This window comes from Eupeodes corollae, chromosome 1 (genome assembly GCF_945859685.1).
Source record: "Eupeodes corollae chromosome 1, idEupCoro1.1, whole genome shotgun sequence".
NCBI lineage: Eukaryota > Metazoa > Arthropoda > Insecta > Diptera > Syrphidae > Eupeodes > Eupeodes corollae.
In genome coordinates, this window is record NC_079147.1 from 79,411,177 (window position 1) to 79,426,031 (window position 14,855).

Consider the following 14,855-nt stretch of genomic DNA (forward strand, 5'->3'; position numbering starts at 1 on the left):
AATTTCAATGATGGTTAAATTGCTGGTACTACTGAATTTTGTATACCTCCTAGAGATGACTTACCAGATATATGCTCATTGTGCAATTTAAAGGAAAGGAAGAAGTTTTACACTTTGATTGAAGATGTATAGTTCTTAAAGAGATAAGAAGGAATACTTTTGGTAGCGAAATACTGACGCAAGTTATACTCTTGCTTAACAATATGGAAGTTAAAAAGTTAAGGAACTTAAATGACCTCAAGAATAGCATTATCCAAAAACAAAAGATATTTGAGAGCCAATCTTCCAACCATCATTTTGACTTAAAATTAGCTTTGCATTGCAATAACTTAAGAAAGAATTAAATAAAAGAGGCCACTTGCAATAAAATGTTGACAAATTTTTTTTTTACTAAGATGGCATCATTTCATACTCGCTAACCTGATTTCCGAAAGTCCAATCAAACAAAAATCCCATTCATCCACTCAAAATATAGAGTCATTTTGAAAAAGCGTTTAGCTTCCTTCCAAAGTTCAGCTTTGTCGGAAATTTTCTCAGGCGATACAATTTTTGTACTAATTTTTCTGGACTACAAGTCAAGGAAGCAGGTTTGTGTGACTAAGTCGTTGACTTTATTTCGTTATACTTCAAAAGTAGGTTTGTATGTATTTCTAAACATGACAATTTGTATAACTCGACATCTGATAGAGCTTCGACTCTCAAAAAGTAATTAAGGGTGAAAACTTTTCTAGTCAAAAAGATTTTTCAAAAGAACCCAACCAGGGAAGAGTTACGAGTATATACACCCATCAGTATTAGTACAGTGGTTTAGTTAGTATACATGGTGCGCTTGTTGGTGCAGTTTTCATTCATTTGTATCTTTATATAGTATATATCTATACTTGCATATAAGGTACCTAGAAACTACACAAATAGAAGCTGTAGCCAAAAAATAGTAATAATATAAAAAACAAACTTTTCATACACACACATCACTACTTCACTGAAAGTTGCATATAAAACTATGGAGTTTTCTGCGAAACTCTATTGACGTTAAACGAATTATACCTATAGAGCTTTAAAAAAAGGTTCTATAACTCTAGCTATAAGGAATATTCTCGGTTTTCACTTCCCTTCTGTTTCCTTTTTTGGGTTTTTACTTTTTTGAAAAAAAAAAAAAAACTAAATTAATATAAACTCGAGGAAGAGTGTGGTTTTTGATAATAAATTAGAAAGGAGTTTCTTGTTTCCGTCTGTGTCTGCCATAATGAAGAGTGCTTATAATTATGTTCTTAGGGGGTTATTTTGTGTTCTCAATTCAGAAAATTGAGTTCTTTAATTCGGTATAAAAACAAACAACTTTTGAACTACAATATTGTAGTTAGTTGATGTTGAGTAAATTTCAGCTTTACTTTAACTTCTATTTGGAGCATAAGTCAAACATGTTGACTGAAGTTGACGGCATCTATAATTCCTGTATTCTCTGATTTGTAAATAAAGTCTTGTACGTTGTTTGCAAAACATATTTTTAAACCATTTGATGTTGAATTTAAAGAGTTTCCTTATGGTTAGTTTTATTAAAAGAGGATTTTAAGTCCATTGAATCAATACTTGATAGATATTTGCTGTATTGAAAGACTCTTCCATTGCGATATTATTTCTGACGTTGTGGCTTTGTCTGTGTGCATTGAAAGTATGGGCGTGTAATCAATTCGTTTCAACTAAGACTTAAAGTAGCAAGGTTCTTCTTAAGATTCTGAATATTAGCTCTTTCTCTCAGAAAAGATCGTATATGAAAATTATTTAAAGCAATACTAAAGATTTTCCAGATTCTATATTGTGTGAAGACATAGATTTTAGTTGTGTTTGACGAATTGTATCTCAAATACACCCCCCCCCTTCTTCCGGGTCTAAATTGTGTAATAATTAATGAATTTGTGGTGCCGCTATTGTAATAGGGCTGGATTTCCGATTAAAAAAGGGTTTATCAATTATCGTGAGTAGATTTTCGCGCCCATGGCGGCGTTTTGTTTTGGTTGCATAATGTCAAATCTTTTGTATATTTTTTAGTTGTTAATACGAAATCATCATGGCAAAATACACGATTGAACGGCACGTTCACAGTGAAATCATCAATGTTTGGTGGCCCAATTTGAGAAAACCGGTTCAAAACAATCAGCCAACACCCGTACATTCAAGGAACGAAGGATCGGCTGAAAACATCGCCGCGTTCAGTGAAAGTGTTAAGAACTCGGCTCTTTGCAGACTTGCCCAATTTTGTGGTGGGACTTGGGCCTAAACCCCAACAAGATCCAACTGACCCAGGTGCTCAAAGTTCATGACCATAGACAACACCGAAAAATCATCTAAAGTGACCGGAAAAATCATCTAAAGTGACCAGACGCATTTTTGGATGAATTGCCGTATATGGGACGACACCAACCCAGGCTAGGTTCACCTGGTGATAATGCATCCTCAAGAAATTACGGTTTGGTGTGGATTTTGGGCCGGCGGCGTAATTGGTTAACACGACGTTAGAGAGACGGTACAAATTGAACCAAATGGACTTGAGGACATGTGGTCCCAGCAGGACAGCGCTACGTGCCACACAGCAAACACAACGATTGACATTTTGCATGAACGATTTGAGAGTAATCGTATCGTCACCTCCTAGTGGTGCCCGCTGGATAGCCGAAAGGTGAACTAACGATGAACGTTGGATCCATGAGATCCAGAGCTGTGACACCTGAGTTACCTTCTCAGGAAGTAGAAGCAAAAGACCAGATATCGCTCTGAAGAACCAACTTCAACGATCTCAGTCATGCGCAGGCCTCACAAGCTGGCCATGAAAGGAAATTTTAATATGTGATGAAAACACAAGTAATAGATTTGGATGAACGAAAAACGGACAAAGATTTACGTATATGCACATGGAATGTGCGTACACTACGCAAAGCAGAGAAGATTATCGATGCCCTAGCCGAACTCAAAGCTGATGTGACAGCACTCCAGAAAATGCGATTGAATGGGCCAGCCGGTAGGGAGGCTGTGATTACTACTATGGGAAGTGACTACTCGATGGGAGGAAGCACTTATTTGGATGTGGTTTTGCTGTTAGAAGGAAACTAAGGCAAAGAGTTTTAAGCTTTCAAGAAGTATGCGAAAGCGTGACGACAATACGCATTAAAGAGACATTTAACCACTTGAGCCTTATCAGCGCGCATGCACCGACAGAAGAGAAGGATGACAATATCAAAGAAGAACTCCACGAGCTCCTCGCCAAAACATATGAGCAATGTCAAAAAAAAATATGTTAAAATTCTCCTGGGAGATTTTACCGCCAGAATTGGTAAAGAAGGCATCTTTGGTAGGTCAATCGGATACATAGCCTACACGACATCACATCTGGAAACGGACTCAGTCTTTTCGACTTCCTAGCCGAGAAAAACACGATGGTTGACATAATATTCATTCGGCCAGATATACACAAAGGTGCTTGGCGGTCCTCCGATGATGGAACATGAAAAAAAACCGATCATGTTGCTATTGACGGAAGACACTCCTCTAGCATACTTGATGTTCGTACGTACAGATCAGCCAACATAGATTCCGAACACTGTGCGTACGAATAGCCATGGAAGCTCTAAGGCAAACAACAACTACTAGGAGAAGATTCAACGTTGGAAGATTGCAGCAGGAGGATACCGCCAATGCCTTTGCCGACTGAGTATCCCAAGAGCTTGCGAGAAACCCTACAACGGAGGAGATGTGCCCATAGAACCATTAGAAGCTTTGCAAACAATCCATCAGGAATGCTGCAGAAGAGGTGCTAAGTTTCTCACAGCCACCACCACGGAACCCCTGGTTTTACTTGGAATGTGCTCAGGCAAACAAAAGCTAAAACGGAGGCATAGAGATTGTGGCAGCAAAGGAGGACACGATCTTCCCACCAGTTCTACGTCGACAAGAGAAGGGTGCGCAACACCAACGCCAATAAAAGTGGCACCATCTTCCAAAAATCCACATAATACCTCGGACTTCGACATTATGGGAAGAACCAAGCGAGTCTGATGTTCTTCTTTAATGTCGAGTCTGAGGCGAAGAAAATGGGCCTTAACATTAACGAGGACGAGGAAGTATTTACTGTCGTCAAATAGAGTCGATTCATACCGTAGACTTGGTCAAAACATGAAAATAGACAAGTATATTTTCGAGGTGATAAACGAATTTGTTTAACTGGGCACTACGGTTAATTCTGCAAATGAATTCAGCGCGGAGATGAAATGCAGAATTATCCTTGCTAATCGCTGTTTCTTTGGCCTAAGCAAGCAGTTGATTAATATGGCCCTATCGCGAAGTACCAAAGAGACACTGTACAAAACCTTTATCATGCCAGTCTTGCTGTATGGTGCAGAAGCATGGACGTTCTCCCAGGTGGATGAAGGATCTCTTGGTATCTTCGAGAGGAAGGTTCTCCGAACGATCTTTGGTCCGGTTTGTGTCGACAGGCAAAATAACATCTTGTGGAGTAGATTTAATCAGGAATTATACGAGCTGTACAGCGACTTGCCACTGGTCAAAAAACTGCGTGTTCAACGCTTAAGATGGCTAGGACATGCCGAGCGAATGAACATCAAAGCTTCAACCCTTAAGGTATTCAACGCCAAGCCTGAGGAAACAAGAAGCAGAGGCAGGCCTCATCTCGTGGAGTGATCAAGTTGAGGTCGACGCACGTCAACTTGGTATTCGAAACTGGAGGCAGCAAGCTAGAGATCGAGTTAAGCTGGCGAAAGTTAATACTTGAGGCCCAGTAACACAGTACGCTGTTGTGCCAATTAAAGTAAAGTAAGCTATATGTTGCATGTTTACGTGTAGCAAAACCGTCGAACCTTTATTTCCGTTAACCAAAAATATTGTGCACCGATTAGTGCTAAATACAAATAATAATACATTTATTACACAATACATTTCTTTTTTTTTATTGATTTTTGCTTTACATCAACTGTACAAATATTTTGACCAATTGAGTTCAAAGTCCTTTCCCTTAAGATCCCAAAGCAATACATTTTAATACCAGCTTTAACTTTTTCGATCTTCGTTTATAGATAATAATTTTATTGTACCTAATAAGGGGTAACGGTATTTGAAGATCAGTCATGAAGGACGCCATGTTTTTTTTACAAATGGCACTTATGTATGTGAAAAAGCATGGTGATGGCCGTGTCTGATGTTCTCCTTTCTTTCCCTTTTAATAGTTTACAACAATTTAACAAAAAACGTTCCACAGCAACTCGTGGCCATGTTAGCTAGTTTTTTTTTTTAAATTGTAATTTCTTTTCGATTAAGTATTTTACTATGCGAGAATGTAAATCAATTACTAAGTTTCATGCGAAAATTATTATTTATTTTTAATTTTTAAGAAACTAAATCAAAAAGTGCAGTCTTTTCTTTGCAATTACTCTTTTTTTTAAAGAGCGCACACTCAAGGGGTTATTACTACCCTTATCACGTAAAGACACAGTGTGTGAGCACAAGGAAGAGGAGAGAGAGGATAGGAGTTGTCGGTGCACATTGGTTTTGAATTCCCGAATCTTGCAATGGCTTTGAAAAACAGCTTAAACCGTTAAAATAATGGTAAAAAAGCGTGAGACTAGAAACTTTACGACGATGTTCAAGTGACCTAAATGTTCCTATGATAGTGTTATCACCATTTAACTTCAATACTGTCCAAGAGCCTCAAGTAAGTTGCAGGAGCACCAGCCCAGAGATGAGAGTTATACTCAAGCTTTGGAAGTATGTAAGTTTTGTAGATGACAGACTGATCAGAGGGGCCGAAAAACTTGAGGCATTTTTAGCTGCAACATCGAGTACGTGATCGTTCCACAAAAGGTAGTTAGTGATACGCATACCGAAAATATATCGAGATGCTCAGTCTCCTCGATGCAAGTTCCATCTATGAATGATGGCAAGGGGAGTATATCTCGCTTTAAAGATACAATACAGCATTAGGTTTCCGAAGCATTAAATTCCACGCTGTTTTTTTTTATTCCCTATTGTACAATGTTGTTTTGGTCAGAATTTAATAAGCTTATCATATTTTGTCGTTGCAGTTCCACATCCGAGGCAAAGGAATGTGAGTCTGAAAACGAATATGAAAAGCTAAGAGTGCTATCGTCAGCGAAACAATGTATTGGATTGGCAGTTGCGGACGGGAGATCATTTATAAAAATGAGAAAGAGTGTTGGAGATAGAACAGAGCCCTGGGGCACACCAGCTTTTATTTAGTGGATATCAGATTTGAACCTGTCCAATGCTACTTGAATTGAACGGCCCGGAATGTAATTTCTAACCCAATAAAGAAGAGATTCATCAATACCAAAAGCAAGCATTTTCGATAAAAGAGCTTGATGCCAAACTCTATCAAATGCCTTTGAAATATCAAGTGCAATAATTTTATTTTCTCTAAAACGATGTACAAATTTGCTCCACTGTTCGGTGATATGAACCATAAGATCACCAGTGGACCTATTGCTTCGAAGTTAAGTTAAGAAGTTTTCGATCTTCAAAATATTTCTTCAGCTGATAATTAATCAGCGTTTCCATGACCTGGGAGAGAAGGGACGTAAGTGCAATCGGTCCGTAATTAGAGGGTGAGGAAGATTCGCCTTTTTTGGGGATGGGCTGGTCAAATGCAGTTTTCAATCCTCTCGGAACGAGACCTGAGGAGTAGGATAGATGAAAAAGTTTTTGGAGTGGTTTTGAGAGCGTTGAAGAACACCTCTTCAGAACAATAGCGGGGATACCATCCAGACCAGCGGATTTATGTATGTTACGGTCTTTTAGGACTCTCGCCACAGTACGAGCACTCTAAATGGAGATTTAAGTAAATAAATAAATATATGTATAGAAGTTGTGTTAGAATAAGACATTCTTAAAGGCTTTTCTTTTTTTCTTACTAAATATTAACAATTTTGCTATTTTCTTTGAGAATAAATTACTTTTTCGTTTGTAATATTAATATAAAAATAAATTGAAATGTTATAATAGAAATAAAAATGTTTTTCGAACACATTTTCTATTTGAATGTGTGTTTGCTTTTAATCGCGAACAGAGATATACCAGTGAATAGCTACGTTGGTAATTTAAAGAAGGCTAAAGACCTAATTATCTCAAAGGTGAATGAAAGCAGGTGTTATTTTGCTAGAGGATACATGCCTTGTCTATCGTCTAGAAGGTGTGTGCTGGAGACATTAAGCGATGTTACACCAATTAACAATGATGTTATGCCTTCGAGTATAGTAAAATAAATGGATTGGAAGAAAGAGCTTTTACATGAACATCACTCTGTATTATTTAAAGTGATATTAAAACGTATTACATGTTGAATTTTGATATATTTGAAAAATAAGTGTTTTTTCTTTCATAAATTTATATTCCAATACATTAAACGTTATTATTCTTTATAGAACAAGAATTTAAAAATTCTATTTTTATGTTGAAAAATTATGTATTTCAAAACGATGTCAACACTATAAACGACAACGGCATAAAATACTAATCAATTTGTACTATTATTATGTGTTTTGATTTTATCATGTCCTTTCAATTAACCTATGGATTGAATATTGTTTTTAAGTGCAATTAAACATGCAACAGAATATTGTCACGCGATTTAATATATCTACAATTCTACACCTGCAACATACTACAGCATAGGAAAGGAAGGTATGTAATTATAATGTCCTAATTGTAAACCATAATTTTATGGATAGTTATTTTCAATTGGCGTAATGAGTATAGACCTATAGAAACAATTCATTAACCTATACTCAACTTAGGAAAAAACATTGACTGAAACATTGTAACTTATAAATAAATAATTTGTATGTACAATTTTTATTTATGTTGGTCTATTGAAATAAAGGTTAAATAAATTAAAGAAAAACTAAATGATAGTTAATTTAATGTTGCCTTATATAGGATTTATATAAAACTTAAAGAAAACTTATTTGCATAAGTCTTTTCAAGATTCGCCATTTAAAAAATGAATTCATGGAACGTCGTTCTGAGATACTTTCACATAGAATTCTTGATTATGGAGCTTTTAATTCATTTGGTTAAATGTTGTGTAGTGAAATCAACTGTTTTAGTTGAAGCTAGGTCAACAATTTTTGTAACTAGGAGTAACAAATATAAGTATGTGTCTAAACTCACGATGAAACTTATAAAAACTCGGAACGGGAGGCTTAAAATGTTAAAACGACTGTTTCATAAACACCTTAACAGAAATAATATTGAATATCAACAACTATCTGCCATAAATAACCCAGCAACTACTCCGTTCGCATCACCCCAACATGTTCATATTTGAAGAATAGGAATACTCAACTTTATCCTGCGAAAGAGGCCCCATTCACTCGATGAAATACTAGCATCTTTGTTTAGTCATTGCATTAACAATTACTTTCCTTAAGCTTGGAAAAGAGCAAAATTGTTACAGTAGCTAAAACTAGACCTACAAGAGAATTAAAAGATTTTCGACCTATTTCCTTGCTTTCCAACATTGGAAAACTCTTCGAAAAAATAATAGTTAAAACAGTCAATATTCTCTGTGAGGATAATAACATTATTCCTCAAATTCAATTTGGGTTTTTAAAACAACATTAAACTGAATATGCCACTCTCCTACTTTGCAATACAATTATTCAAAACCTGAGATATAAAAGACGCACGATTTCATTAAACATATATATTGAAAAGTCATTTGATAATCTTCGGCACAAAGGGGTGATTTATAAATTGTTAACACTTGATTTTCCCACATGGCTCGTGCGTATTATTCAAAGTTTTCTTGAAAACCGATTCGCATCAATATTTCTTAAAACTGAACGCAGATCCTTTCAGAACATTATCAGGAATTCCGCGGGGATCAATATTGAGTCCTATTTTGTTTAATATATACTTATATGGTTTCCCATTCGGTTTTTCGATTGAAGAACCTAATGGAATCCTATTTGCAGACGATATCATCATAGTAGCTATAATCTGTCCGATAAAAATTGGCAGTACAGGCCTTATGGGAGAGCTTTTTAAAAATCAGTGGCGCGCTATTTTCTACACCATACCCAATTGAAGGAAACTCCTTTAAAAAGTTTAATAAAACACCCATGAATTTTCGATGGCATCCAACGTAAATCCCACAACGACCTACCTGGCACACACTTGAGCATGCAATGCACTGTGATCGTTCTCTGCTGCTTTTCAACCCTCATTAAATCACACACATTCAGAGTTGCCTTTTTCAATTTCTTAACTCACTTCGTATTTTTTTCTTACTTTTTCAATGGGTTTCTGTTGAGGAGCTTTTGCTTTGAGAGCTTTTTTAAAAGTTCTTAACGATGAGTGTTATCGTGTTGTGTTTTGACTTTTGCATTTCTTTTAAAGTTCTGGAAATCAGTTAAAATGCAGTTATAAAAATCAAAGCCATTTTATTTGAGGAAGTATATTATTTGCGTAGATTCTTGTGCCGGGCGGTAGGTTTGTTCATTTTGCGAGTTATTTTTGTGCATTATTGTAATAATTTTGTTGTCCTGTTGTTGTTCTATTGTTGTGTGGTTTGTTTTTTAGTGTTGTGCCTTTGTTGTTTTGTTTGTATATTATCTTTATGATTTTGTGGTGTTGTTTGTATTTTATTGTTGTGTTTTTGTTGTGTTTTGCAAATTAAAAATGGCTTCAACATCAACAGGCTCAAAGGACTTGAGTGCCGACAAAAAAAAGAAATAGTTGAGGCGACAAAAGCTATTTGTAAGAACCTGCAAAGCAAAACAGAGGCTGTAAAGCAGGTTGTTGATATTTTTTCTGTATCTGAACGAACAGTATACAGACTTCTGAAGGAAAACAGCACCAAAGGCCACAACTCACCACCAAAAAAGAAAAACCAATCTGGTCGCAAAATTAAAATTGATGATTTTGATAAATGTGCAATTAGACAAATAGTTCACCAATTTTTTTCAAATAATGAATTACCGACGCTTGACAAAATCCTGAATGAGGTAAAACTTAATGTCAACATCAACAAAATCAGCAGGTCTTACTTGGACACGATTTTGACAAAAAATCTTGGCTTTAAGTTTGCCTGTCGCCAGCGAAAAAGTGTATTATTAGAAAGAAATGACATTATCGCCTGGAGAAGGCTATACTTGCGTGAAATAAAAAAACTTAGGGAACAAAACCGCAAAATATATTACACTGATGAAACTTGGCTAAACGAAGGGCACACAAAAGAAAAAGTTTGGCAAGATCCGTCCATAATAACACCTCAGAAAGCTTTCACGGAAGGTTCATCAACAGGTTTGCGTGCACCATCGGGAAAAGGGAAGAGGCTTATAATAACGCACATAGGAAGCTCTACAGGTTTCGTAGATGGCGGACTTCTATGTTTCTGGAAGCAGTGGTGATTATCACGAAGATATGAACGCCGACGTTTATGAAAAGTGGTTTAAGGAAACACTTACGTGCCTGGATCCCAACTCAGTTATTGTCCTGGATAACGCATCATATCATTCACGAAAGAAAAACAAAGCTCCAACTACAGCAACAAAAAAAAACGACATAAAGATTTGGCTCCGGTCAAACGATATTTCTTTCGAGGATGATATGGTGAAGTCAGAGTTGTTGAGCATTGTTAAGCACCATAAAACCAGGTATGAAACATACGTCGTTGACGATATGGCCCAAGCTGCAGGACACGAAGTGCTTCGCTTGCCTCCTTACCACTGTGAGCTGAATCCAATAGAATTGGTTTGGGCTCAAGTAAAAGGATTCGTGGCATGTCGAAACAAGTAGTTTAAGATGACAGAACTAAAAGGCCTTTTCGAAAGTGCAATACAAAACGTGGACGCTGAAAAATGGCATTGGTGTGTCCAACACGTTGAGCAGGTGGTTGAGCCAAAAATGTGGGAAATGGACGTTTTTTCGGAAGATGCTGTGGAAAGCCTCATCATAAATTTAGATAAAGAGAGCAGCAGCAGTAACTACTCTTCGGATTAAAATGTATATATGTATATGTAAATATTATGAAACATGAATTGTTATTTATTTTTGTTATGCTTGTTTATTTTATTTTTTTGTTATCTTAATATTTATGAATAAATTTTTTTTTGTTTGTTTTTTATCAAAAATGGATTAGGCCTACTGGGGATACCCTTCAAAAACGCGCCATTTATCTTACCTCTTGGTGGTGTGGAAAAAGATAATTTTTATTTCATTTTCATATATAATTATGAACAAAATGAAATTTCAATGTAAAAAAGAAGAATGGTAACCCTGCAGTTATTTTTTTTAGTTTTTTCAAATTCAAAATGCGCATTACGGCAACCCTGTAAGAGCTTTTTTGAGAAAGGTACTTATGCGTAGGAAAAGAGTGCGAACGAGATGCAGATATCCCTATCTTCCCTGTACTGCCAATTTTTATCGGACAGACTATAGTGATGTACGACCACAGAAAGCTCTTTTTAAAATAGAACAAAAACAACCCTTACTTTAAGGCTATTACAAAAAGTGGGATATAACTACGGGAAAATGTAGCTTAACATGCGTTGGAACACAAGTGGAAAAGGCCATCGCATGGCAGTTAAAAAAAGAAAACTGTCTCCCTAAACATAAACAACGTACCTATTCCATAACGAACCAAAATTAATTACTTAGATATTCACTTACATAACAGATTCCTTTTCAATGAACACGCCCGAAAGTAAGGCCAAATTTGTTACTGTGAGATTAAAACCCAAAAAAACAAAACTTTTGGTATATAAAACATTGATTCGACCAATATTGGCATACGGATTTTGCTCCTGATTTACTATTTCACCTGCGATAGTTAAAGAGCTTGAACGATTTGAGCGAAAAATGTAAAGGTTTTGCTGTGGAAAATTTTGAAGAGCGAATACAAAATATTTCGCAAATAAGAAAACTTATGAAGATTACAAAATATATAATTCCGCACTGGACATCATCCAAACGCACTTATAAGATACTTACAAAATTAAAATTCTGCAGTGTCGAGGAACAGACACCGACAAATCTGATGACAACTTCGAGGTTGACGATGTTGTTAGCGGAGTCGAGGTCCCCAGCAAGTTGCCGGGCCCCAGCTTTGCAGCTAAAAATAATTAGAAACGCGCTGAAGGTCATCCGGTTAATCTGAAGCACTCGAAGTTAGTTAGGAAAACTTCGACATTCGCGTTATCCAAGAACCGTGGATAAACGGCCTCAAGGTGCGAGGCCTCCAATACAACCAATACGACTTCTTTTATAAAAACGCAGATCAAAACCAAGGTTATCCCAGAACTTGTATTTTTGCTAAGAAACATTGAAAAGGTTTTTTATGTTCAAATCTAAGCACTCCCGATCTGACAGTTGGCCTCTTTTTACTCTGCCCATAATGCACCATCACCTCCTGAGGAGGTGTGCAAAATCATAACCGAAGCTAAGATCAAAAAGGCAAACCTTCTGATAGGAGGCGATGCAAATGCTCGCCATTCCCTTTGGGGAAGTTCTGTGATCAATGAACAAGGTGATTCACTTTTTTTTTATTTTATTATTGAAAATAATATGACCATTTGTAACAGAGGCAATACTCTCACTTTCGTCTTTCCGAGCTCGGAAAATTAAGATGGATGGGAGGATGTGCTTGATGTTACTTTAGTAAACAACCGTAATTTATTAGTGGGGAATTGGACAGTTTCCCCTTTGAATTCGTTTTCGGATCACAAGTGGATTCTTTTTCAAATTAATTTCTAGTCGAAAAACCCTCCGCCTTACAAAAATCCCAAAAGAACTGACTGGACGAAATTCAGTCAAAATGCTAATTCCAAACTAAGCAACTTACCGAATCTCACTGATTCGATAGGAGACCTTGAATGAAAGGTGAAAACCTTTGAAACTTCTATAATTAAAGCTTTTAGAGTCTCTTGCCCAGTTAAATATAGCCCTAAACCCTTCCTTCTTGGTGGAATGCAGAACTGTCCAGTCTTAGGAAAATGACGAGGACAATTTTCAATATCTGCCGCAAACATAAATTTTACCAATCGTATACAAATTTACTTAAAATTTACAAGCAAGCCCTGTCATCAGCCAAAAGACAAGGCTAGAGAGAATACTGTCAATCAATCGAAGACATAAAGGACTCCGCAAGGCTTAGCAAAGTTTTATCGAAGGAACATTGTAATCATTCATTTCTAAAAAAACCTGATGGAACCTGGACAGCCTCTCAGTGGTAGGAAGTATCGAGCCACTTTTGGCAAAACATTCGCAACAAAACACGTGAGTAGGGAAACACCCCAGGGTGGTGTCCTTTCGACTCTTCTATGGCTCCTGGTCATGGATACAAATCTCGTTAAATTAGAGAGATGTGGAGTCAAGGCGGAAGCCTATGCGAATGATTTGGTGCTATTGGTGTCAGGAAAGTACACCTCTGTGATTAGTGAAATCACGGTGTGAGCTTTGAAGAAAGTTAGCAACTGGGCCACGAGTTGTGGACTAGAAGATAACCAAAGTAAAACTGAACTGTTGCTCTTTACCACCAAAACTAAAGTACCGCCCTTCACGCTACCTCGACTCAACGGTCCTATCCTATCATTGTCTTCCAGTGCAAAATATTTGGGAGTTATACTCGACCCTAAACTAAACTGGAAACTAAATATTGAAGTACGGGTTAAGAAGGCCTGTGTTGCCTTCTACGCCTGCAGCAAAACTTTCGGCAAAAAGTATGGACTTCAGTAGTACGCCCAATCTAAACATATGGTTCGATTGTGTGGTGGCCTGCTCTTAGCAAAGCCTATAATATTGATAAGCTAAAGAAGGTTCAGAGCACCACAGGGGCCATGCGTACTTGCCCAACGAACGCCTTAAACGTTATTTCGGATCTTCTACCAATCAACCTTTTTATTAAATACATAGTTTCCTGCATCGCTGTTAGGCTGCGGGTTAAGGTTATTTTCCCATCCAGAGAAAATTGGGAGGATAACATCGTGTCGATAGGTTTCGACACAACCACCCTTACTGACGGCTCAAAGATGGAGTGCGGAAATGGTTCTGGGATCTTTTCTGAGTCCCTAAATGTAGAAAAATCCTTTAGGCTTCCTGACTTTGCTAGCGTTTTTCAGGGTGAACTGCTTGCAATAAGAAGGGCATGTAAGATACTTAAACAAAGCCCAAACCAAAACTGAAATGTACCTATCTTCACAGACAGTCAGGCAGCTGTCAAAGCCATTAACTCGGCCACATCTTCATCTAAATTGGTCCAGCAATATCGCGATGACCTTGCGAGCCTGAATATTAACCTCGGTGTCATCCTGATCTGGGTTCCGGGCCATAGTGGTATAGTGGGAAATGAACGGGCTGACGAGCAGGCCAGGCAAGGATCGGCCCTTCATAGCTGACTTGCGGAAATGGTTAACATTCCTCTTGGTGCTATGAAGAGTAAAATCTTTTTTATCTACCAAACTGAATAAAACCGAAGGTGGAGCAATTTACCCAACTGCATTATATCTAAGAAGACATGGCCCACCTATAATAAAACCCTCACAAACGATCTTCTATGCAGGCCAAGGCATTGTTGTTGCGGTTTGTACCGGACATTGGCCTATAGGAGTTCATACAGAGAAGTTGGGTATCTCGTACAACACCTATTGCCGTAGTTGTAGTGACCAAAGAGAAAGTAAAACGATAATCCATTTCCTCTGCAAATTTCCTGCTTTGGCAAACACTAGAATGAAATACTTTGGAAAAGCATTCTTTCACAAACTTGATGAGCTATCTGAGACAACGAAATGGCATGGAATGGTTTTTGGTATCAAAACGGAGCACTACAGCGC

At 37.2% G+C, this 14,855-nt stretch overlaps 1 protein-coding gene across 1 annotated transcript; it reads left to right on the top strand.

Annotated features, from left to right (window-relative positions):
* Positions 1–10,401: 10,401 nt before the first annotated feature.
* On the top strand, positions 10,402–10,824 carry LOC129940597 (uncharacterized). The gene has a single exon (XM_056048984.1). It carries the CDS (start codon positions 10,402–10,404, stop codon positions 10,822–10,824), a length of 423 nt encoding a protein of 140 aa, XP_055904959.1.
* Positions 10,825–14,855: the final 4,031 nt, after the last annotated feature.